Source organism: Plecotus auritus (genome assembly GCF_963455305.1).
Source record: "Plecotus auritus genome assembly, chromosome: 9".
NCBI classification, from domain to species: Eukaryota; Metazoa; Chordata; class Mammalia; order Chiroptera; family Vespertilionidae; genus Plecotus; species Plecotus auritus.
The window spans coordinates 29925240-29951964 of record NC_137783.1 but is presented as its reverse complement, the minus strand read 5'-3'; the positions used below and the strand labels follow the sequence as shown (position 1 = coordinate 29951964).

Below are 26725 nucleotides of genomic sequence, written 5' to 3'. Positions count from 1 at the left end.
AATAAATTAAGAGATTAGATGAAACTCTGAAGAGAGGTCCTAAGGATCCACATGGAAGGCGAGCAGAAAACCAGTCCCATGCAGGTCTCAGAAGAAAACAACCCTAAGAAGGTTTAAGCCAGTACAGATGCTGTATCTAACATAAAGAAGTGAAGGAAATGAGGATTCTACAGTATCTCCCAAGAGACTGGCAATGTATTGTGTATAAAGGCAACTGCTGCTCGCTCCTGTTAACTCACCTTTAGTATTCTATCCAACTCTTCTATTAGGATTGTGTTTAGGACTTATCTTTTCAGCTGGGGCCTTCTGCACAAAGCAGATTGGCTTATTAAATGTACTTAATGTCTCCAGTTACTTGCAGTTGAAGTCAGAAATCAGAACCTGAGACCACAAAGGGGGAACTGTTGGCACATATAAATGCTTATCTCAGCAATCCCCTTTCTCGAAGATCTATAACAGTGACTCACAACTCAGGCATCTACTTTGAACCAATTAAAATTGGCACCTACGATGATGATAACAATGGTGTTAATAATAGCTCTTACATCCTTGAGTAGCTCCTGCCATGTGCCCGGCACAGAGATCAACTTGTTTAATCCTGTGGAAACCGATGGAACAGGACCATTGCTATACCAATTTTCCAATAAAGAGGTTAAGACTTAGGGACATGGAGAAGCTTTCTAAAGTGACAGTTAATAAGTGGGAGAAATAGGAGTGAACTCCAGCAGCCTGGCACATACCACCCTGGAAACAGGGTATAAATGGAACACTGAGCAGCACCGAGTCTTAGACCGAGAAAGAAACTTTCAGGTCCTTTATTTAACAGAGAAAAGCTAAATGCCTCCCCCAAGGGTGAAAGAGACTTTTTGTTAGGGTGGGAGCTCTAGTGCAGGACTCCAACCCTCAGGCAGGCCCTTTCCATCATACCACCTCCCGCTGACCCGCATTTCTAACTCAGGCTGCATTACACAGTTCCGGGGAACATGGACAGGCCCTCCATGGTTAAGAGGAATAGTCCCTTCACTCTGAGTCCCACCCTTTGGCTATGCCAAGACTCACAGACAGACACAGACAGAGACTTGGTTAAAGGAGACCCGTTTGGTGACTTTGAGAGCCTGCCAGGTCCAGATCACAGAGGAAGCATGTATAGGCACAGACACCGTGAACATAGCGAAGGCATCTCCGAAAATACACAGCAATTGCCATGAATGACTTGGCAGCCCGACACCAAAATCCTGCTGGTGTCTGAGGAGGACACAGCACCTCCCACTTGCAGGACACACCCTACTCCCCAGGGAAAGAATAAATGGGCTGCTAGGTCTCTGAATGCTGAGGGAGCCCCATATTTAAACTGACCTAATTTGGAGCTTTAAATTTAGACCCAAAGGCTCTGAAATAGGAGCTCTGCCAGCCTCAGTAGAGCTATTCACTTAGGATAGTAAGAGTATGTTTTCAGAAGTTCCTTGTTACAATACATTGATTAGTGGGGATGCGGATATGAGTGGTAGGGGTACTCAGGAACACTTTAGCCCAAAGTCACTTAGCAGGAGAGCCTGGGAAAGCCTTGTGGCAATGGTACATGGGACAAGTAAAGTTTTGATGGTGGCAAAGAGAGATGTAGAGAAGAGGTGGCCCGGTGTGGAAGTGTCATCGGTAACCCGAGAATATAAGGTATTTGAATAGTAGATATTTGTCTGATCTTTGAGGAAGGATTTATTTAACTTATTAAATAATTTTGATTTATTACTAACGTCATTTGAGCGCCACACTTATCAGATATTAATTCTCCCATGTCTCTGACACATTATGTAAATTACTTAAGACAGGTGCATTAACAAATTGGAATCATCCAGAAAATGCCACTGTATGGCTCCTTAGGATATTTGAAGATACGAGGAAAATCCTATAATGTCTAGAAACTCTTATTATTACTTGCCTTTCAAATAAGCCATGAAGCCAAATATTTCCCATAATGCTTATTCCTATCTTAAGATTTCAAAGGATTTCCTAAAGCCCAATGAACCAGAGCTCTGATTCATAGTGTTAGTATGGCCAAGAGGGAGATCATTCCAATGTTAAATCAGGAAGCTGTGGCCCAGAATGGCTGGGCTGAAATCCTGGCTCCACTACTTCCTAGCTATGTGACCTTCATCAAATTATTTAACTTCTCTGCTTTCCCTTCTGTAAAATCAAAGTTGTGAGAATCAGATCACAAGTTACACATGAAGTGCTTACAACAACACCGAGTAAGTAAGTGTGCATAAACCTTAGCTATTGCAGCTATAATCCTCATCTTATTTCTGTAATGATTACATGATGCTTTACCAGAAGAAAGAGAGGCTCTGAGGTCAACATGTAGAAAGTGTTTTTTAGACTGGAAGTCAGGTGGCTAAGAAATTCACTATCTCCACCATTGGCTTGTGGTGAAAAGTTGGAACAATTTCTCCTTGACTGTGTTGCTGTCTTTCCAAGGCAGAGATGTTCTCTATCACAGACAGAGCCTCCTAATTAAGTTGGTCTAGAATGATTTAAAGGAACCTGGGTAATTTGTAAGGGAAGCAGAACAGAAATCAGAATCCTCACATTAGGATGCAAATCTCTCCAGCTCTGCTAGTTTGCTAGTTTCAGCAAAAACCATCCAAGTACTCAGAGCCACTTATAAAGATGCAGACAGTTGAAGAATAGCATGAAGTCATATCACCTGTCCCCAAACCAGTCCCCTGCACAAGCATGGCACCAGACCTCTGAGGAGAGACTTATGTGGAGAGAAGCTAAATGGGGCATCAGAAGGGGCTGGTGTCAGTGTCCATTTCAAGGGAAGTGATTAGAGGAAAGGGCACCAAGAAGATCCCTTGGAATTATAATGTTAATTTACCTATTAAAATTTAACTTATTGACTCCCAGCTTAAGTTCAACATTGTCCTAGCTGCTGTGCTGGATACAAAGATATATTGTACATTTGTCCCTAAAATCAAGAAACCTTCAAAGGGTTCCCCCGAGCTGCCATCACAGTCCCAGAATAACTGGCCATGCTCTTCTCCAAGGATGCTTACTTTGCTAGAAAATTGATCTTATTTCCAATACTAAATTAGGAGCTCCTGAAGGGCAAGAAAGTGATCCTATTTATTTGTCAACTCTCAGACCAAACAGTGTTATGCATATAACCGATGACAATACTACTTGTTAAATGAAAGAACCACCTAAATGGAAAACAAAGGGGAGAGGTAAAAGATAAACATTATTGAGTACCATGTACCAGACTCCGTGCACTGATTCTATCTTTTTGGATAACTATAACAACTCTGTTATCCCCAATTTCAAAACGAAAAAAACTGGGATATGATTATATAACTTGACCCAAGTTTGCAAAGTTCTTATGGGTTGGAACCCCAACATTTGAGCCTATGTCAGTTTGAATCACGATCCCATGGTTTTCCTATGGATACCTTACTACTTGTGAATCAATAATGAACAACACAGAGAAAAATATTGTGTATTTTAATATTATTCAGTGAAACTAGAAAATTAGGGCCAAAAATGTCTGTAGTAGTCAGAGAGGCTATATGAAATTTCCGTTCTGTTCAGCAAATACAAATGAAGTGTCTACTAAGCACGAGGCTCAGTAATAAAAGCTAGAGCTAAAAAGATGAGTGTATGTCCTTGGGGAGGCTATGGCCCTATCTCTCTTCATCCTCATCATTACAATCATAGTTCTGCCCTTCTTTCCCCCCAACTATCATTAAACAAGGATTTCTGCTTCTAAACTACTCTTAACAAAAGTCATGGAGTCATCTTTTTAAAGTACACCAGGTCCTATTAGCATTTTTCCATGCCGATTTCAGTGACTTCATAATAAAGTAAGAATATTCTATCATGACAATACTAATTTAATTCTTGCCTACCTAACAAGCCATATCTGTTGTCACTTCCTCCTGATCCCCCCTCCCAACTTTCATTCAACATTCTAATTATACTCAACTTGTCAACCATCCAAGCTCTTTTCACTTCCTCCTCTGTCTCCTAGAGTCCCTTCCTTCTCCCTTCTTTTCTTAACTCCTCACCATCTTTCAAACTGTCTGTAGAGATAAGGTATACACTGAAAATTAATATAGGGTACAAAGTTGGGTAATTTTGGTAGGGGATGAAATAGAAAGTTGACATTTGATAGTTATGAAATATGGAGTCACTAAAATTCTCTTAGTAGAAAAGTAATATCAAATTAATATTTTAAAAATTAACCAGTGTTATATATATATATGGTCTTAGAATTAGAAAAGATTAGAGGTTGAATAAAGATAACAATCTAGGTATTAAATGATAGTTGCATAGACCACAATTAATGGCAGTGGGAATTTGAAGAAGGGCAAAGCATCAGGACTTAGTGGCTGACTGGAAATAAGGAGCAAGAATTTAGTAAGGCAGTTTATGCCAATGCATGTAAATTAGCATAAGATCAGTAGCATATAACTGACATTTTTAAAGGAAACATAATAAGGCTGCCTGCCTTTCACTGCAAGTCTCAGATTGCTTCAGGGTCACTGCAATATAGAGCTTTAGATCACTGAATTTAGAAAACTTCATTCAATGATCAAATATGTTTATTAATTAGTGATTGGCAGTCTTGGTGAGAATGGAGTTTTCAATTTAATTTTTTGAAACGGATCAGTGTAAACCATATCCAAGGACAATCTCAATGAGGAAAATAAGTTCCAAAGGACAATCTCAATGAGGAAAAAAAGAGAGACATAATAACATGAGACCAAGAATTACTGAAATACAAGACATCAGGTTTCTATAATCTGTCACATAAATGATTGGTTTCAAGATTATTGCACAAACGTCTGCATTGGAGCTGAAGGATATCTAAATTGCATGCTGTGATTACCACTTTCAAATCTGTACTTCAACTTAGGAATTAAATATATATACAAAGATTCCCTGGCTGGGTAGCTCAGTTGGTTAGAGTGTCATCCCTATAAGCCAAGGTTGTGGGTTCAATCCCCGGGTAGGGCACATACAAGAATCAACCCTGCATAAATAAGTAAACATGTATGCAAAGAAATTTTCCTCTCATGAGGCTATGCCATTCTAGAATTTCTAAGCTCTGACAGTTCTCTTTCCCAGGTATCTTTAAGAAAGGCAGGCATAATGGGAAGAGTTGGGTATCATAACTGAGTGAAGATAACACAACAGCCATCTGTAGCCTGGTCAGTGCAAACCAGATCCAGCAACTATCTGTCTGTCTGTCTGTCTGTCTATCTGTCTGTCTATCTATCTATCTATCTATCTATCTATCTATCTATCAAAAGAGATTTGTTATAAGAAGTTGGCTTATTTGATTATAGAGGCTGAGAAGTGCAAAATTCTTCAGTCAGCAAGCTGGAGACTCAGGAAAGCCAACAAAAGACCCAAGAAGAGCCCCTATTTCAGTTCAAGTCTGAAGGCCAGAAAAGAGTGATGTCCCAGGGCAGGTGGAGCTCCCTCTTACTCAACATGTTTGTTCTAATCGTTTCTTCAACTGATGGGATGAGGCCCACCCACATTCGGGAGGGCAATCTGCTTTACTCCGTCTATCAATTCAAATGTTACTCTCATCCTGATCTCCCTCATGGACAGTCAGAATAATGTTTGGCCAAATGTCTGGACACCCTGTGGCCCAGTCAAGTTGACACATAAAATGAATCATTACAGCATAACTCTAAGGGAGTAGAAAGCTCCTCATGTTTTCTAATTTTAAGGCTTTCCATTTCCTCCCCATCACACACTTCCTAACACATGCATGGTTTCCATCTGCTACTAAAATTTTCCAAAATCCCTTTTTGGATTAAAAAACTGTCAGTATTCATCTCCCAATCTTCAAAGTCACCAAGAACAGGTCATTTATGAGAGTTTCTGTTTCAGAGTTTCTGATATTCTTATCCAAGTTGAGAGCAGAGGCTGAAGGATTTGTAGAGGAGTGGTGGTGTCAGAGCGGGTTACAGAAAGAAAGGGGTGCATAGGGAAGTCTTGTGTGATATGCTGCCAACACTGGCCACCAGGAGTGTATTCACCCTGTGTATATGTGCACATTCATATCCACTCATGTATGCCTGAGCATCCATGCATACACATCCACATAACCACACACACCCTGATGGAGCATGCGTGAATTTTTCTCAGCCAGGCAGATTATAGAAAGAAGAATGGAACTCTAGTTACAGGACAAATGGGAAACAAGAACAAGGGAACCCAAGACTGTCTGGGAGACCAGATGGGCTCAGGCACAGAACAGCTCTAGACTTGCACTGAGAGATAATCAGGAAAGCAGAGTTAGGGCCAGATCATGGCAGGCACTGAATGTCAGACTAAGGGAATGGACTCTTTCTTTATAGTTAGTGATGAGCTCAATGAAGGTTTCTGAGCAGAATATTAGAAGGGACATTTTAGGGAGACTGAACAGCAATGGTATGCAAAACAGAGAGGCAGTGCCCCCAGGTAGTAAGCAGTGAGGTTTCATTGGCACCTTGGCTGAGCTCAGATTAAGTCCAGTAATGGAAGAGGGGGTGAGGGATGGAGGTAGGGCTGTGAGAGGAGCAACAAGCAAGTATACATATGTAGGGGAAGCAGGAAAAGGTCCAGATCCAGACTTCAGGGGGAGCTCTACTGGAGTTTGTTTGGATAGGCAGTGAGGACTTCAGCAGTAGGGATATAGATTTGCTCAGACACTTCTCTGTTACCTTGACCTAAGTATCAGTTCTTCCCTCTTCTAAAAGCTATCCTTACTTTTTACTCTAAATACTTTCTCTACCTCACAGCTTCTGCTTCCCCTTCATACACAAAACCAAGGTAAGTCATAGTTTTATGCCTACAGGAGTAATATGAGTATCTTATTGGTTGGTCCTCGTGGACACTGAGTTGAAAACAAATCACTTCAGCCAGAATCTAGGAAAGATGTATAACCTTTTTATTGTTGTTATTTCAAGGTCGGTATTTCTAAATACTAGCAATTAGGAAAAATTTATTCATTAGAAATGATGAAAAACTAAACAATTATTAGAAATTTTTTATATATTTTATTATTCCCCCTTTTCTCCTATAATCTACCTTCCTTTTATAGACTTTTGTTAAAATTTACTAAAATTTTCTAAAAAATTTTATGGATCCATCCAATAGATGGCAGGTAGAATAAATTCAATTACTCTCCATTGTTTTGTTTTGCTTGACATGTAACATGCACAGGCTAGAGCTTCATTCAGCCGTTCTGCACTCAGCTGCATTCTATCTATCACCTGCAGAGGTGATAACATACCATTTCCTGGGCCCCACTCCAAACCAGTTAAATCGGAATCTCTCTAGGGGTGGGGAGGGTGATGCCCAAGTACAGGAGATAATAATGGGAGGCCAGGTAGGGAGGGAATCTGTTCTTTCTCCATAGGTCCTGCATCTCATTCCAGTTGGCAGCTGGCTTTGACTGAAACTATTCTTAATCCTTTAGTGCCAGTTTGAAGTATGTTTTGACAGGGGTACAATATTTTGAGGATAAAGCCCTCTCTAACACATGCACGGTTAGCAAGGTATTGCAAGTCACAGGAATTCACGCAAACTGAACACACTCTGAGCAGATTGCAGTGAACTTGTTTCTCAGAGCATGATAAAAATAGAGGAAGGAGAGATTTAATAGAGTGAATATTACTTGCTAAAATTTAGCAATGTTTTCAGTTCAGTCTCAAAGTCCTATTTTGACAAGACCTGCATAGGTTAATGCTTCTCTCCTGTCTTTTCTTGTATAATTTCCTGTGTCAAGCTAAATTCCAGGGATTTAAAGGCTACTTGTTGACATTTAAAGGCAAATAAATGATAAAATGTCTTCTGAGGCAGGTAAAATGTACCTCTATAATACTTACTTAATGAGACCATGCTAAAAATCTGGAGGCATTTCTACTAGACCATAAATGCTGCAATATTTTTAGCAGACTTTTAAAATAATAATTTTTTATTCTATTTGAAATTACTTATTCCTCAAAACAGAGACTTCTAGCTGTCAGAATTATTTTGCAAGAATGATGATCTGTGGGCCAGATGAATGTGCTTAACTTTCCCAAGAGTGTGTATATCTTTCTTTTAAAATGAGATTGTGTGTGCTTCCTGATATTGAATCATAAAAATTAAAAATTTTTTTAAAAGTTGGGAGAACATGGCTCTTCACCACCTGCATGTTTATAATGCCCTGATTTAATCCAGATGTGTGTTGTGTGTGTACATGCAAGTACATAGACAAGGACCTAGCCTATATTACCAAGTGTTCAGTATATGTTAGCTACATCTTGTTATTTGAAATCTTTTCAAAATTTGCCACAAAAGACACAAAAATCAAAATATCTTTGTTTTAATTTGCCTTTTCTAATCACTGAAGATGATGACCATACATATTTAAATGACACATTTACAAACTATATTTTTTGTGTGTGAATTTACTGCTCATGTTCTTTGCTCTTTTGTTCACTGATTTGTGAGTCTCTATTTTTTATTTTAAAGTACTCTTTGCATATTACAAATAATTCTCTGTATCTGTGTAAATAGCAATCACTTTCTCCCAGTCCTCAGCTTCTTTTTATCTTTATTTGCCATTACAAATGTTTGTAACTTTTATGTAGTCAAATGTGTTCATCTTTTTTATTTATGGCTCTTGATATGCTTGGATAGGAAGGCCTTCTGCTTCACAGGACTACAAAAATATTCTCCCACATTATCTCCTAGTAGTTACACAATGTTTTTAAAGGTTAATTCTTCAATGCACTTAGAATTTTGGGGTATGTTGTAAGACAGTATGCCAACTTTATCTTTTTATCAAATTGTGTAAGATATATGATTTAAAATACCACCTATGGGAAAATTCCAATATAAACAAAACAATGGGTCCAGATTTTTTTTCTATCACATTAATCTATTTGTCCATTTCTGTGCCTGTTTTAGTTTTAACTTTTGATTAGGCTGGTTCCAAATAATTATGTATTTTTAATACATTTTGTGGCATTTAATCCACATTTTTTTCTCCCAAGTGAACTTTAAATTAAAAAAAACAAACAACTTTATTGTTGAAAGCATTACATATGTCCCCTTTTTTCCTCCATTGACCTAATCTAGCCCGCCCCTGCCGCCCACCCCAGGCCTTCACCACCCTATTGTATGTGTCCATGGATTATGCATATATGCATACAAGTTCTTTGGTTGATCTCCTCCCACCCACCCACCCAACCTCCCTCACATTCCCCTGAGGTTCCACAATCTGTTCCACGCTTCTATGTCTCTGGATCTATTTTGAACTTCAGAATCAACTTTTCTAATTTCAAAATAATTTTATTAGAACTTAAATTGGTATTGCATTAGATTAATAATTTGGGAAGAACTAATATATTTCCAACATTTATCCAGGCTTTCAGATCCTTGAGTAGAATTTTATCATTTTCTTCATATAGATTTTGGATGTTTTGCATTAAGTTTATTCATATTTATTTTATTTATACTGTTCAGATTTTTTATTACGTTTGTTATTTCAGTTTAAATAGGGAACATTTATTTTATAACTGTCTTTTTGTAGTATTCTTTTATTAATTCTAATAGTTTTGTATAGTTGAGTTTTTAATGAAAATGCATGATTGCAATGTTTGACTATTAAGCATAATATTTGCTTCATAATCCTGATAGATGTTCTTTATCAATATAAAAATGTTTTATTTCTAAATTACTATGAGTTTGGGCTTCTTAAACCAATAGTGGGGGTTGAATTTTGTTAAGTGCCACTTTTACATTTACTGGGATGTTCATATATATTTTCTTCCATATCAATGAAGTAAATTAAACTAATAGAATTACTAATATTGAATAATCTTTATATCCTTGTAATAAACCCATCATGTTATTGTATTTTAGTATTTTGCTACTTTGTTCTATACAGGTCATATCTATAGTTATATGTGATGTTGGTTGACAGTTTCAGGTTTGTGATGTGTGTGTCTGGCCTTGTATCAGACATACGATAAATAAGCCTACAGATAATTTCATACATTTTCCATTTATCCTATGCTTCAAAAGGCTTTATGTAACAAAAGAAGTATTTGTATTTGTTTCTTAAATGATTTATACAATTTGCCTAATAAAACCATCTGGACCTTGTATTATTTGAGAGGAGAGCATTGAATTTTTCAATATAGTTTATTATTCAAATTTTTAACTTACCCTTGAGGTAATTTTGAGAATTCACACTTTAGATAATTGTCTACTATATCTGTATTTTTCAATTTATTGATAAAAATACTTTTCTTTAAAAGTCTATCAATCTGTGCTTATATTCATTTCTTTTTTTTTTTTCATTTTAAAAGTTCTCCTTCATACCTTGTCGAGATTGCCAGAGGAGAAGCGTGCTAAGTTGCCAATCTTTTCAACAAGCTCTTACATTTATCAAGTCTACAGATTTTTCTGTTTTTTTTTTAACTTTATCTTTGACTTATTCTAATTTCTTTAGCTTATTTTGTTCTTTTCCTAGCTTCTTTAGTTTAATGCTTAGTTATATTATATTCAGCATTTTTGTTTTGTCTTCTAATAAATGATACAGTTTCCTCATAAAAGAATCTTGGCCACATCACATCATTTTTTATATGACTTGTTATCATAGACATTCATTTATTAAAGTAATTTAACTTATCTTTTAATGACTAGAGTAAGAGTTATATATTTTAGAAAGCTGAAAGTAGCCAAATAAGAATAACTATAATTTGTTAATCCATCACCTAGATACAACTAGTTAGCCTTTTATAATCAAAGTCTTTATGAATATAAAAATTAACACCAATGAAATCAGACTATGCCTTCTGTTTTGTAGCCTTCCTTTTCTACTTGATTATATTTCACAAATTATCTAAATCATTACGTATTCTACTATAACATTTTTTAAATATTTTTATTGATTTCAGAGAGGAAAGGAAAGGGAGAGAAACATTAATGATGAGAATCATTGATCAGCTGCCTCTTGCACACCCCCTACTGGGGATGCCCTGCAACCTGGGCATGCACTCTGACCAGGAATCAAACAGTGACCTCCTGGTTCATAGGTCGACACTCAACCACTGAGCCACACTGGCTGGCCATAACATCATTTTTATTGGCTGCAATATACCACTACTTATTCAAATATTTCTTCAGCATTGAATATTTATGTTGTGTCTATTTTACATTACAAGCTCCATGAGAGACAAACACACACAGGATCTTAAGGATTTTTCCAATAAAAAAATGAAAACAGATATAACTAACTAGATTAATTATTAAAGCCATATGAAAGAGGTTAAGATAATGCATTCAAAACTATATCTCTCTTCATCTCAGACAATTGCTAGAAGTGAGAATAACCATTCATTCAGAGAACCACAGATGATGGCTAAGATGAGTCAACCACAGAAAGAGATAAGGAACAAAAAAGGAATATTTATTGAGCACCTTTGGTATACCAAGCATTATGCTAGGTGCTCTCATATCCAATATCCATGATCTTATTTATTTAATCCTTTGTTTAAAACAAAATAAAACTTCAAGTTAGGTGTTAGTGTCCCTATTCTTTTCTTAAAATAGGAAACGGGATCTCACAAAAGTACAAATTCTGGTGGCAGAACTAAAATTTAAATGCAAGCCTGTCCTTCCCTAAAACTGTGGAACCTTCTAATGTAAGATAAATATATCTGCTGTGAATTTAGTTTATTTTGGGCCTTAACTAGGCCCAAATTGTCCAGGACCAAATTAATTCATGATTCATTACTAATGCTTTAATAACACAAAAGGATTCTGGTTAATTTTTTTGCTGATATATATTGCTTTGAAAAATAAGATAGCACATATTGGGACTTTGTGTAATGTTTTTATGGCTACATTTTGGAATTTTATGTATGCATATATTTTGTTAATTATGCTATGGTTCATGATGCATGGCCAAATAAAGAACTATCACATTAATTTACTTCCAAAATAAGATCAAGACCAATTGCAAACATTTTTCTAAAGAGAATAATAGAGCTAACTAATACTTCTTTATCAAGTAATGCAAAGTAATATTTTCTCAGCACCATTTAGGCAAGTGTGTAACTTAGGTAATAAATCCTTCACAAACCATTTCAATACAATCTGGAACTCCTTCCATGTAAAATTGCCAAGAGATACCAGAAGGCTCAAATTCATGATAAAACCACTTGTTGGTTTTATGCATATTGCATAAGAGTTATGTCCAGCCTACATCATGCAACGTCAGTGAAGAATAACACATTGGGAAAGACTGGGTTTGGTTTGGAGAGGTCCCAATGGCAAACATCAATTTGCAGTGTATATGGGGCACATTGCTAGTGCAAGCCCTAACTTCTCCCTGCTCAATTACAAAGGAACACCTCTCCTCTGCTTACAGCGTCAGAAACGGTCTTTCTGCCCTAGCCAGTGTGGCTAAGTTGGTTGAGCATCATCCTGCGCACTGAAAGGTTGCTGGTTCGATTCCCATCAGCTCACATAATCAGGTTGTGATTTCAATCCCTGGACTGATCAATGTTTCTCTCTCACATTAAGGTTTCTCTTCTTTCTCTCTCCCTCTCCCTTCCTCTCTCTCTAAAATCAATAAAAACATATTTTTAAAAAGAAAAGAAACAGTCTTTCTTCCCATTCAGTTTCCCTATTTATCCTCTGTAGAAAAAATAATCAAATGAAATAAATAAGATAGAAACTATAATATTAACAAAATTACTTCACTTTCTAACTCTAAATTATCTTGTGCAGTACCTGAGATGTAGTGGATATTAAATTAATGTGTGTGACCTTTTGGTTAAAGTTAAGAATAATTACTTCATTTAATTTTTAACCACGAGATCTAACTTCAGCTCTCCGTCTTTATCCTTCAGCTTCTTTGTGTTCTTCTCTGTCATTCACGATTACCATTTCTGCTTGGCTTTTCCAAACAATTCTTTCTTCACTCTTTAATTGTGCTTTTGCATCATGGACTTCTCTTATCTTTGTCCCATGTCTTGCCCAATTTACTATGTTGAGAGATGTTTTTTAAAAAAAAAAATACAAAAACTTGTTTTCCCACTTTTTCTATTTCCCTAGCTGCCAACTTGGGTTCCACTAGGGCAGTGGTCGGCAAACTGCGGCTCGCGAGCCACATGCGGCTTGCGAACCGCAGTTTGTCACTCTGTTGACTAATGAGTTTGCCGACCACTGACCTAGGACATGAAAATCTGCCAGCATTGCCATAACTTCAGGCAAATCTACATAACAAATGTCACTCAAAATCCTCTCCCCTTTCCCTTCTACAACTTAGTTCTCTGTGTAGGACCAATTTTTATGGACAAAAAAGTGCTTTTCTTCTTCAGAGATCAGGGTTATAATTAAAGAGCAGCACATGGTATCCCCCTGATGGGTCCAGATTTGGAAATGTTGGATTTAAAAAGCCTCCCACCTGATTCTTCCAGCTTTCTTATCTCTGTTTCCCTGACTCCCTGAGCCAGGACCCACTGGTCCCTGAGGGCCTCAGGGTCAAAAGTCAGCAACAGTAGCTCTGACCTTGCCCAACAGTGAACTCTGGAAATTTCTATTGAGCATTCTCAATCAGGTGCCGAGGTGAGCTGCTCATTCCGTTCCACCTGTGATTTCAGGAAGGTAGAAATCATGAGCCCCCGACAACTTCTAGCTCCTTTTTCTTGACCACATAGGCACTAAAGTTGCAACTATAAAACCAAAAACATGTTAAGAAGAAAAAAAGGGAATGCAAATGTCAACTCTATTTTTCAATCTCTTTGCTTTCCTGAAATTTTACTCTTCTGTCTCTCACACAAAAGTGGTAACATATTCGTAAAGGCAGAGCAACCTTTCAAATCACTTTCTCACATAAAGCAAGTTCATTCCAGGACAGGATTTCCCGGAAGTGACTACAATTAGAATACTAAGTATTAGGAGATCGGATGCAGATTCATTTTACTGTAATTTCTAAAATGCTGATCCAGAGTCTCCTTTTTCTTCCACAAATATTTACTGAGCACTTAACATATGTCAGACTAAGCCTTCTGGGCAAACAAAGATCAGTATAGTAAGTCCTCACTTCACATCATGGATAGTTTCTTGGAAACTGTGACTTTACACAAAATGACTTACAATGGAACCAATTTTACCACAGGCTAATGGATATAAAGAAGAGCTGTAAATTCCCACAGCATATTTCTAGTCACAAAAGCAACCAAACTTCTAAATAAATTCCCAAGCCTTCTAATAGTAAACATAGAAATAAATGTAAGTTACATTGCAATCAAGTCTAGAAGAATCAGCAGGGCTACTGCAGTGGAGGGAGGAGATGTGAGAAAGGAAGGGAAGGTCATCCCCAGGAGAGAGCCCTAAGTGATCAGAAAGGATGGTAATCCCCAGGGCATATGAATGACACTGGATGGGATTCTCAGATCTAGCCCTGAAGAAACAGTGTATCACTCCAAGGACTTGGGACTTGATCCTCCTTTCCCTGCAAGTAATTCTACACCTTGAAATTAGAGATTAAATAGAATCATAATTAAAATAATAGCCAACACTTATTGGGAGTTATTAAATACCAGGAACCACTTTAAGTATTTTAAATGTATGCATATTTAATCCTCATACTAACCCTGTGAAGTAGACACTATTATCACCCTAATTTTATATATAAGGAAACTGAGGCTCAGAGAGTTTCCCTTGGGATAGATGCAGAAGAACAAAAGATGGGAACATTTTTATATAGCACCCATGGTGGTGAGTATAGATTTGAACAAAATATTCCTTTGCTAAGAAAAAAACCACTGTCTTAGAGGACTGGGGAGACATTGATCACAGATTAATGAAAATTATTAGAGCTGAAGAGGACCCCCCAGGTTTTTTATATCATTAGCCCTGCCCTCAGGCCATTTTCAGAGTGAACATAAGGAAGAAGAAGAAAGAAAATTATACAAGGAGACGCTGTCATCTCCTGCAGGCCCTTTCTGGGATCACCTTGATATTCCTCCACTGCTTTTCTCCTCCATCATTTTAGTAGTAACAATAGTAAGTCATGTCATGTCAACATGCTTGTGTAGGCTAGTCCTAAAGTAAACACTCCATGGATGTTTTCTCATTTGATCTTCACAGCAGCATTGTTCACAGCCTGCTTGTTAGCCAAGTTACAAGTGAGGAAACTGATGCTTGGTTAGGGGTGGGGTGGTGTCCTGATTATTTTCTGTAATATTGCCTGTGATCTTACTCCATCCAACTTTCATTCCTTTGCCCCTTTCTTCTCTCAGCCACTCCCACCTAGACAACAGTACTGTTCCACCCATCAGTGGAATTTTTTACTGAAGAACCTCTGAATTGAGAAGCTGAGGTGCTTGATGATCAATCATATTGCCTCTCTATTTTTCCTTTTTATATTTTACATGCCTATGCTGATCACTATATACCTATGCCTAGCACTTACTATATACTAGGAAATCTTCCAAAGTCCATTCAATATATTTACTCATGCAATACAATGACCCTCCGAGAAATACCGTTACCTCCTCAGCCAAGGACACTGAGACACCAAGAGGGGAAGGAACTTTCCCAGAATACACAGTAAGAGTCAGAATGAGGATATGAACCCAGAATGTCCTGCTCTGGGATCTATGTTCCTATTCAGGCTTCATCTTACGTGACTTAGCAGGACTAGCACACCTGATCACTCAATTGTTCCCCCAAATCCTTTCATCACTTGGCTTCCAATGCACCTTTCTCACCTGGTTCTTGTCCTACCTTTCTGGCTGTTCCATCCCATTCTCCTTTGCTAGTTCCTCCTTATCTCCCTGACTTCCAAAAGCTGGAGTGCCCCCGAAGATCAGTCCTTGGACCTGTTTTCTACACTCAGTCCTTAGATGACTTCATCCAATTTTACAGCCGAAATAGCTCTATGTAAATAGCTTACAAATCAATATGGCCTGTCTGGAACTCTCCCGTAAAATTCAGACTCATATATCTAACTGTCCACTCAACAACTACTAATGGCTATCTAATGGCATCTCAAAATCAACGTGCCTATAGCTGATTCCTGCTCTTCTTCCATGAACTTGCTGCTCCCAAACTCAGTTAATGACAACTCTGTTCTTCCAGTTGTCTAGGCCAAAAATTGGGATGTCAACCGTGACTCCTCATTTTTTCTCACAACGCATTCATTTGTAAACTATATCCAAGATTTGACCATTTTTCATCACCTCTCCCCACTATCACCACTCTAGTTCAAGCCATTATTATCTTGCCTAGATGTTGCAATAATTTTTAACTGGTCTCCATGCTTCTTCCCTTCACTCCCCTGCCAACTTGAGTGAGAGGAGTGAGGCACCACCTGGAATGTAAAATTTAAGAAATATCAAAACTCAGTAATCAAGACAAATGGCATTTTAATGTAATATTTTAAAAATGTGTTTGTATTGATTTCAGAGAGGAAGACAGAGGGAAAGAGAGATAGAAACATCAATGATGAGAGAATCATTGATCAGCTGCCTCCTGCAAACCCCACACTGGGGATCGAGCCCACAAACTGGGCATGAGACCTGACCAGGAATCAAACCGTGACCTCCTAGTTCATAGATTGATGCTCAACCACTGAGCCATGCTGCCAAGCTGTAATATTTTTTTAAAAACTCATAATTTAAACTAGCAAACTTTTAAATAAAAACAGGACCAGACCCTGTGTTTGCATTACTCACCTCCTTTTCCTTACCTTAGCCCCAGTGCCACTTGACTCCCTTCAATGTTCTCTCAACAGTTACAGTGATTCTGTTAAAACTTAAGTAAAATCTTGTCGATTGTCTGGCTTCACTTCTCAGAGCAAAATCCAAAGCCCTTCTCATGATGCAGAAGGTCCTACGTGACCTGGTCCACCATTATCTCCCAAACCCCAACTCCCACTTCTCTCCTCACTCACTCAGCTTCATCACCTCCACATAGGCCTCCTCACTATTTCACCAGCAAGCCCCTGCTCTTGCCAGGCCCACTGCCTTGAATGCTCTCTCCCAACTATATCCCTCACTTCACCCAGTTCTCTTCCCAAATTCACTCTTTCTAGACCACACTATCTAAAAATGTCATCCCCCCCACTTCATATTTCACTTATTTTTTTGTCCACAGAAATTATCGTAAGCACACTGTATATATCATTATTTTGTTTATTGTCATAACCACTTTACAACTCCATCAACTACTATAAAGCTGAGATTTTAGGAGAGAGGGGTTTGTGTTGTTCTCTGTTATATCCCTGTGTCTCAAAAAATTCTTGGATAATAGTAAGTATTCAGTAAATAATTTTTGAATGAATAGTGACAAATAGTCATGAATGTTTTCCTTTAGCTCCAATGGTCTTAAAGCCTGCTATATATAGGCTTTGGATCTATTGCCTCAATAAATTACGTCAGGAACTATCTGTAAAATGCAGTTGCCTGAGATCTGAAGAATTCACAAGGTGCTAAATTAGATAACATATTGCAAAACCTTTGTTTCAAATTGACCAATTTTTGAAACAAAAGTTTGACTTGCCTAAAAAAATATTTATCTGGGATTCAGGTTCAATGTTGGGAGAGCGAGCTGTTTTTGAAGATCAAGTTTCTCTTACGGCAAATTCTGAATTTTATTTCAATGTTCTGATTTCCAATGACTTGACATTATATTAAGATGCCATAGAGATTTTCTTAGTAGTTTCAGAGTGAATCTATTATGTAATCAAAAGGCCTTTCTGATGTAAAATATCTTTGATCCCCTTTGCTAATTATTAACCAAAACTAAAGATAGGTGTTGTAAATAAAATTTGTTTCTCCATGAACTGTTATCTTTTGATAGAAAAGATGAAGTTCAGCAAAGGAAAAATCTACAACTTGGCCAAAAAACAACAGACTTTGCCTGCTAACATCTGTAAGACACTCATGACTAACCTCATCAGACCCCAAGTCCATTTATGGCCTCCTTGCTTTTGCAGGTTAAATTCAGCACTGTGGGAGAGTTTGAGTGTGTCCCGATGGAAAAAAAAACACAATTTTAGTAACATTTGGGAACAGGGCAAGCATTAGATTTTGTCTTAAAGGCTAATTTTCTTTATAAATCTTCAAAATCCTTTTTGTAGTTTTATGTTTTTAAGATGATTTATATTTTTTGTAGAGGTTTTATGACTGTATTCACCAGCAGGTTGGGATTATAGAGTGAAAACAGGTCTTGTTTCCCCCTATCTTGTAGTGTCCAGAGAAAGAGCATTTATACTAAACTGTGTCTATAAAGCTACGTGTCCCTCCCTGGATTGCTACACATATACCAAATCACCACTTCATTCATAAAGATTCCCTTCAATTTGTCATAGCCAAGGTATGAAGTCAGGATTTCTTTTTCTTTTTAAATCACTACATTTTGCAAAGTACAGATACAGAAACGGGTATGTTAGCCTACTGCCCATAAAACTCAATGCCCTAAAACTGGTCAGGGGATGGGGCTGACATACAGACAGCACTAAGGAAATACGCCTAAAGAGAGTGAATGAGTGAAGACTGAATTAATTGACCTGGGTCAGAAGCAAGCAAGAATTATTAGAAAGGGCAAGGGCAAGCATGGCCATGCTTCTGTGAAGAGCATAAAACTGTCTGTCCCTATAACAGCTAATAGGTATTATCTCTCTGGAATCTTGTTATTTCTTTCCTTTGGTTTTCTTAACTTTATTGAAAATGTTGCTTTCTAAATGATGCTCGTCTATTAGTTTGGGCATTTTTTAATTCTATTATTTTGATATATTTTAATTCTACATTTTACTGAAATGATCACCTCAGGTTCTGCATCTTTTTTTGTCACCTAATTTTTGGCCCAGTTTTCTCTATCATTAATGGTTCGTTCATTCTGAATCTTTATTTTATTCTTTTTGCATTCGGAATTTTTCAATGACAATCAAAATCAGCACAGATTATCTCAATATGCAGGACAAAAAAAAAGTTTAAAGGACCTAAAGTCAAACACATTAGATTTGCATTTAATTCAAACCATCATAAAACATGTTTCCACTGTCTGGGTTGGCAGAGCACATTAAGCAGAGTGGAAACCCAGCACAGAACCTTCACTGAGCCATTCATGCTCTAACCCAGCAGGTGCACTCCGATTGTGCACATGGGAGACTTCAGAACCTCACACCACTATAGCAGGGACCTTCAGCATGGCCATATCCTTGCCTTGGAAACCTGTGAATTGCAACAACCATCACATTTGAAATGGGTTCAAATCTGTACCCAAACAGAAAGCATAGACAATAAAATGCTCAAATTGCACCTTCATATCTACATAAACCCGGACATATATAAACTTTCATAGTTTCTTAGATTTTTACAAAGGGCTTTATGTCCTCTACTGAGTGGTCTGTGTAGTACATGATCCAGATGTTAGCAAGCCCTTTCAACATCACTCAAAAGAATCTATTATTCCTCTTTTGTTAAAACCCAGGTGACATTTTTATTACATAAAGTAGTTTGCAAGAGGACTTCTGTATTTGCCCCCAGTGCATTCTGTTCTGCAATTTATCTTTGGAGAATCTATATACATACACTGAGTGGCCAGATTATTATGTTCTCTGAACGCATAATAATCTGGCCACTCAGTATACTTCTCTTGAGTACCTCATTTATTTGATATCAAAGGTACTATAAATCGTGCACCTGATCGGTTTTCCCCTTTGCACTGGCTGATAGAAAGCTCAGGGCAAATAGGTGGTTGATCTCCAACAAAAGTCTAGAATACTTTTGGTACCCATTTGAGATACAAATACACTGAGTGGCCAGATTATTATGCGTTCAGAGATCATCATAATCTGGCCAGTCAGTATATAAAAGCCTAAGTGACCATTACGACCAGTCCACCAAACAACCAGTCAACTGGTTGACCAGTCGCTATGACAATGCACTGACCATCAGGGGGCAGACGCTCAATGCAGGAGCTGCTCCCTAGTAATCAGTGCGCTCCCACAGCCAACCTCCCGCAGTCTCTCCCCTCAGCTGGCCAACCTCCTGAGGTCCCTCCCCCTGGCCAGCTGGCCCTTATGGGCCCCGATTGGCCTGATTGCTGGCCAGGACGAGGGACCACACCCGTGCACAAATTTGTGCACTGGGCCTCTAGTAAGTAGATAAATGTCTTAAACACACAGAATAGATAAATGAAGCTAACACTCTCAGGATCCTGATACCTTATTCTGGTTGACTGATTGAGTAATAGTGTCCTCCTTCCCACATCTGTAAGGACTATTCTGCATATTCTTTTAATTGACAAGAGCTAATTTGTATCTGAGCATTTGGTGACATTCCCAGGTCACTGGATTGAGAATTACTGATCTGCATTCTAATTGGAGACAGGATACTACTCATTTTTGAATTCTAAATTTCAGCTAAAATTGAACATTTTTAAAATCTCTTCCTTAATGAGGATATGTAACTGGCCTTGTTTGTGTCTGGCTGTTAGTTGCTCTAACCTGATGTCTCATTTGCAGAGAATGTTTCCTAAAGATGTCCTTCATGAGAAGGGCAAGTTTGGACTTGGCAACAGCAATTTACTTAATTTATCTTAAATTTGGTTTCAGTGAGCAACCCTAATTAACCTGATTTTTTGCTGATAATCACTCTCAATGGAATCAAATCACAAATCCGGGGATGGATTGAGCGGCACCCAGAAGGAAGCAGCCCTTCGCGCACTGGTCCAGCGCACAGGATATAGCCTGGTCCAGGTAGGAACTTCTTATGACGTCTGCTGAGACCCACAGAATTCAGTGCTGAGACATGGTACTCACAGTGGGAATGTGAGTGGTCCCGAGATGCAAAATGGGAACAGTCAGTCATATAACTCTTTAGGTGGGGGAGGAAGTTGCATCATTTCAGTTTTGTAGGTGACCCTGCAGGTGGTGTTCTCTCTACGCTGGGTTATCAACTCAACCTTAACTTATCATTTGAAAGCAGAATCAGTGTCCACAGTCATAGAGACGATCACAGTTTTTAAAGGGAGTATTAGTATATGAAAAGGCAGCTGGAATTTGCCACCCAAAGCTGTCGGTGAAGTAGAACCAGACCAGTGTTTCAAGAATCATCAGAAAACAGACAACCTAGGCACTAACCTTCGTTTCCAGAGAGATCATTGCAAATATAGAAGGACTTATAGGTGTGGGATAGAAGGACTGACTGTCTGGTCAGCCTAACTATTCCAGTTATTTCTCTTAACATCTACTCAATAGTTTAGGACAATATAGTAATTTTTCTCCATGTTCATCATTTTTTTAAAAATCCTAAATTGTCTATTCATAGATGTTAAGAATTACCTGTATATAATTAACTTTATGATAACCTCCTTTAGAGAGCTTTTGCTACCTTAAAAAGCAAGCTAGTATTAAATGTAAATGATCTTATTTGAAGAAATAATGTTCCTCTTTTTACAGTCAGGCAAAGTATTGTAATTCTCAGCGATTCAATTGTCGTTCACACCCACATAATTTTCCAACTGAATCCAATCCGTGTGTTGTTATAAGTACCAGTGTCTACGTGGATAACAATAAAATAGTCAACAGTGTCCCTTTATGGTCCTTTGTCAGATTATCGCAAAATGTACTACATTTAGTTTTCAATTAATCTTATAAGTACTGGCATGTTTTGTTCTAGATAATATAATGCTCAACGTTGTTTCTAATTCTTCATCCTAATGAGAAGTGTTTAGTTAGGCTTAAGATTTCAGAATATATTATTTCATGGTAGACTTTTCAAAGTTTCATTTAAGTCAAGGGCAAGGGAGATACTAATGTATTACTAGGGTTTTTTTCATTCATTCAAAAATATATATTATATACTTACTCTATATTCTAGACATCGTGGATACAGAATTAAATAAAACAAAAATCATTGTCCTTAGGTGCTTAAATAGCTAGCTAGCACTTACTAAATGTGAGACATTGTGCTTACTGCTATATGTATATTAACTCAATATTCATAGTAATTCTATACCAGTATTATCCTCATTTCACAGAAAGCACAAAGAGGTTAAACATCCCACTTAAGGATCTGCAGTCACAAGCTGGGTTCTTAGCCTCCAAACTGTTCTGCTAAATTGCATTTCCACTAGACCAGTAGAGAGGAGCTGACTGGGCAGGGCCGACCATGCCACCTAAGGGCATTCAGAATTTATCCTTTGTGCAAATGAATGTTTTTAAAGGGCCCCAAGCAGGGAATAACTTATAAGGATTCCTCTGGCTGGTTGAGGAGAATGGGTCACTGGGCATCCAGAATTCAAACAGGAAACCAGTTAGGGATTCAGATGGTATTCCAGATCAGGCCTGGGCTAGGGGCATTCTTTCATTTAATCTTTTCAGTTCTGTGAGGTGGAGATTGGTGGTCATGTTTTATAGATGAGGGGAAGGATGGATATCTGGAAGCTTTGAAGACCTCAAAGCAAGTACCATTTCTGTCCAACATCTGATTCAGCTGAACTTCTAAATCCAGGTCTTACATTTGGTTATTTAATGGTACCTCAAATGCATATATTCTCTCACCGTGAAGTAGAGAATATCCTATTTTACAAATGAAGTAACCAAGGCTTAGAGGCCACGACTTGGTCTGTTCAACCCCACCCTTCCCTGAGTTTCTGCAGGCGCCCATGTGCCCCCTGCTCCCCACACATCTCTCTGACTGAGGCCTTTCTAAAACACATTTGACTGTGTGGCTCAGAGGCTGGAAACATTTTTTTTTTTAATCCTCACCATGGATATTTTTTTCCATTGATTTTTAGATAGAGTGGAAGGAAGGAGGGGAGAGAGAAATATCTATGTAAGAGTGACACATCTATCGGTTGCCCCTCACCCATGTCCCAGCAAGGATGGGGATTGAACCTGTAATCGAGGTACATGCCCTTGACTGGAGATCAAACCCATGACCCTTCAGTCCGCAGGCCTACACTCTAACCACTGAGAAAAACCAGCCAGGGCTCAAAAACCTTTCAGTGGCACATTACCATTCAGATAATTCATGCTCCATGGCCCTGAATCTAGAGTCTTCTGATCCCCAAACTGTCTGTACTCCATGCTTGATCCCTCAGTCTACCTGGGACACTTCTACTCATTTTTTTAAGACCAAACTGGTGTTGCCCATCCGATCCTTTCCTATCTAGCAAGCCAAGTGCTGTCCTGTCAGTGTTCCACAGAATCTTTCAGCATGGCTTGAGCAGACTGTAACTGACAGAGCACCTATGGCCCTTCTCCCGAGTGGGGAAGGCTCACTGTGGCAGAGGGTTCCCTTGGTCAGCATTCTGCCTGGATGCACTGGCCGCTGGAGGGCTCCCTGGGGTTGGCCAAGCTCTGGAGAGAGGGAACGAGCCTCTAGTCCAGCTCTGTTGACTATGGTCTGCCATCCACACCCTTGGCCTGGGCACGAATATGTCTTGTACTTTAAAAAACTCTGGAACTTCTTCCTTCCTTGCTGTTTTTTCAGGTCCAAGAGGATCCCTGCTGTTTTCTGTTTTGTGTTTATACATTGTATCTAACAATAAAGCAAGAGGGAAAATATCCTGTTGCATGGCATGGGGGCAGGGCGTAGGGTGTGTCTGAGCCCTCTGGGACTAAGGACACCACTGCAACTCTGGGTGGTGCTGATTCTGTCCACTAGCTGGGAGGCCCAATCCACACCTGCAGTTACGTGTGCAAGACTCCACCTCTGTCTGGTTCAGTGATGCTCACTAGGTCCCAGGCCCTTCCCCAGGGCACAGGAGCTGTAAGCAGAAAGGTGACGGATGGTTAAGAGGTCCCTCCTCCCATCCTGGCTCCCTTCGGGACTACAATTGAGGAAAAGGAAAGTAGCGTCCCGTGTCACTGATCCTCTCCCAGCTGCCCTGGCCCGGATGCAACAATACGTGGCATTTACCAAAGCATGTCTAAGTAACAGTCAGGAGGACAGCAAACTGCTCATCAGAAGGAGGAGTCCTAAATTCTGGTAAATGTATGTAGTAAGTATAAAACCGTAGCCTGAAAATGAATAACCTAGAACCACTAGAATGTAAGTCAAAAACAAATGGTGGAGTAAAATAAAGAAAACCATATAAAATATACACAGTGTGACACCAATTGTATAAAGTTTAAAAAATGCAAAATATGTTACAGTCCATAGAGATGTGAGCAGTTGGGTATAAACTAATAAAGAGAAGCAAGAAACATACAAAAAAGGAAAAGGAAAATTCCCTGCCATCAGGAACCCACAAGAGCCTGCTTCTCTCTCTTGTGTCTCCATTTGAGTTGGCTGCTCCCCACGGGGCCCACCGTGGGGGCGCAGCTCCTTGACCTTGCCCCTTGCCTGCACATCTCAGTGTATTAAAAGTATATTCACAGGAGCTCATGCCTGGTGAGATCATGGCAATCCATGGCTTGGCGCCGGCTGGAAAGAGCTGTTCATTTTTTAATACTTAAAACAAATTAGTCTAGATGTTTTTATCTCCAAATTTAATGTGCTTTAAAACTGACTGATTGAAACATTTCTGTGCCGACTTCTCCCACATAAAGTGGTATTTTATAATTCATAGAGAAAATTCCATAGAGTTTACAGTCTACAAAACGGATACCCTCAGAATAATTTTTTAACATCTGATTAGTACAGTTGAATAGGAGGGATTTTCTCCTTTTATAGTCAACCCTTCCATAGATGTTATAAAATCAAATATTGTTCTTAAGTATTTTTTTTAAACTTCTTTGTATCTGAAACATTCATGCAAAGACAGTAGTGGAAAGCATCTAAACCCTTTTGAAAAGCAACTTGCCAATATTGACATATGAGTATTCCCCTTCTGTAAGCAAATCTCTAATGATCCAAAACATAATGATAGAAATGTATATAAGGCTAGTCTGACATTATTTATAATGCCTCAGCAATCAAACCTAAATGTATAAAAGGAAGGAAATTAATAAGGTCTGAATATATAATCAGTACCTTCAACAAGCAGACTTTTATGAGAAATAATCCTAAAACAATATAAATTGTCCATTTAATTTTATTCTGGTCGCTGGTGCTTCCTTTTCCCCCAGATAAAACTTGAGGCACATCTCATTCCTTTCCTGGCAACTTTCGAGTAATAAAAGAATCTCCACTAAATAACTAGGTCTAGTCCAGTATAAAAAAAAAAAACAACAACTTTATTCAAAGTTACAGCCACTTCCCTTTCACAATGATGTTGAGGTGCGGTGCGATTTCTTTTCTGTTTTCCTCCTTTATGCTTTCAGAAGCATAGTTTCCTACGCCCGTTTGCTAACTATAATTCCTGACTCAGAGCCGAAGCAGAAGAGAGCGATGAAAGCAAAGGGGAAGGGACAGAAAAGTTTTGAACTTGACTGATACTGACATTGGGCTCTCTGGGCCTGGCAGGCATGTAAAGCTCATGGGATACTTTATAGGATCCCCAGAGACATTCTTAATTCCATGGTCGGGGATCTCTCACCTGGCTACACTCTCCTCTGGCTGGCCACTGTCCTAAGCCTCAGCCTGCTGCTGCAGAGCTTTTGAAACTCTAAGCAGCTCTCTAGGAGATGGAAAACAACTCCAGATTCCAACATAGGGCCAAATCCAGTCCCTGGAAACACACACACTCTCTGACCCAGCAAACTCTGGAAGTGTGAATGACACAAGGACCCAGCTCTCCTTCTCGCCAAAATCACAGCAGCAGGCCAGCCCACTGCCCACCAGTAGCTAACTCAGCAGGCAGTTAGACCCTCCAGCCGGTGTGTGCCCAGAAGCAGAGAATACCCACCAAGCTCTCAGACCCCTTTTCCCTGCCTTAGGTAAGTTGAGTATCACCTTGCAATTCCTTCCAGTTAGGGGTAACTAGGCTTCACAACATACCAGCAGTGGTCTCCAAATATCTTTGAATAAGTTCCAAAACTCCTCTCAAACTCTTCAATTTCTTTTCTAAACCGCAGCGTAGAAGGAGGCCGTGAGGTGTTCAGTTAAGAATGAAAAACAGTTAAATAGTTTTCTCTACATCTTTGCCCTGTTCAGTGGTCAGTGACCTGGCTTCCTATCCAAATCAGAGGCCAAAGGAGACCCACTTTATCTGAATATTCTGTCACAAATGAACTTGTATTCAGTCATTATGTGATCATTTAAAACAGTCTGCAGAACAGAAAATTCTAACATTATTACAGCCATGTAAAAAGCTTACAAATAATAGTAATTTTTTAAAAAGAGACTCAAGCAGCCCTGGAGATCATTTTACAAACCTCATGTTATGATTTAAGAACACCTGCATTACAGCCCTAGCTGGCAATGCTCAATGATTAGGTGCGGTGCATCAGCCAGGTCAAGGGCAGGTACCTGGGTTGCAGGTTCAATCCCCACTCCCCAGTCAGGGTGCTGTGGGAGACAAACAATCCGTGTATCTCTCTCACATCAATGGTTCTCTTTCTCTCCTCCTCTCCCCTCTCCCTTCCACTCTCTTTTAAAATCAATGGGAAAGCCCTAACTGGTTTGGCTTAGTAGATAGGGCATCAGCCTATGGACTCAAGGGTCCCAGGTTCAATTCCGGTCAAGGGCATGTACCTTGGTTGTGGGCACATCCCCAGTAGGGGGTGTGCAGGAGGCAGCTGATTGATGTTTCTCTCTCATCGATGTTTCTAACTCTCTCTCCTTCTCCCTTCCTCTCTGAAAAAAATCAATAAAATATATAT

At 38.9% G+C, this 26725-nt stretch overlaps 1 protein-coding gene across 4 annotated transcripts in view; it reads left to right on the top strand.

Annotated features, from left to right (window-relative positions):
• The window catches only part of A1CF (APOBEC1 complementation factor), an 84003-nt gene that overhangs the window by 5380 nt on the left and 51898 nt on the right, over nucleotides 1-26725 (top strand). For 2 of the 4 annotated variants that reach the window (XM_080640029.1, XM_080640028.1), the window contains exon 2: nucleotides 20627-20770. The exons of the other annotated variants lie outside the window; for them this stretch is intronic. In XM_080640029.1, the coding sequence (XP_080496155.1) occupies nucleotides 20672-20770 (99 nt within the window). In that variant the 5' untranslated portion in view covers nucleotides 20627-20671. The remainder of the gene's footprint in view (nucleotides 1-20626; nucleotides 20771-26725) is intronic. 4 annotated transcript variants of the gene reach the window in all.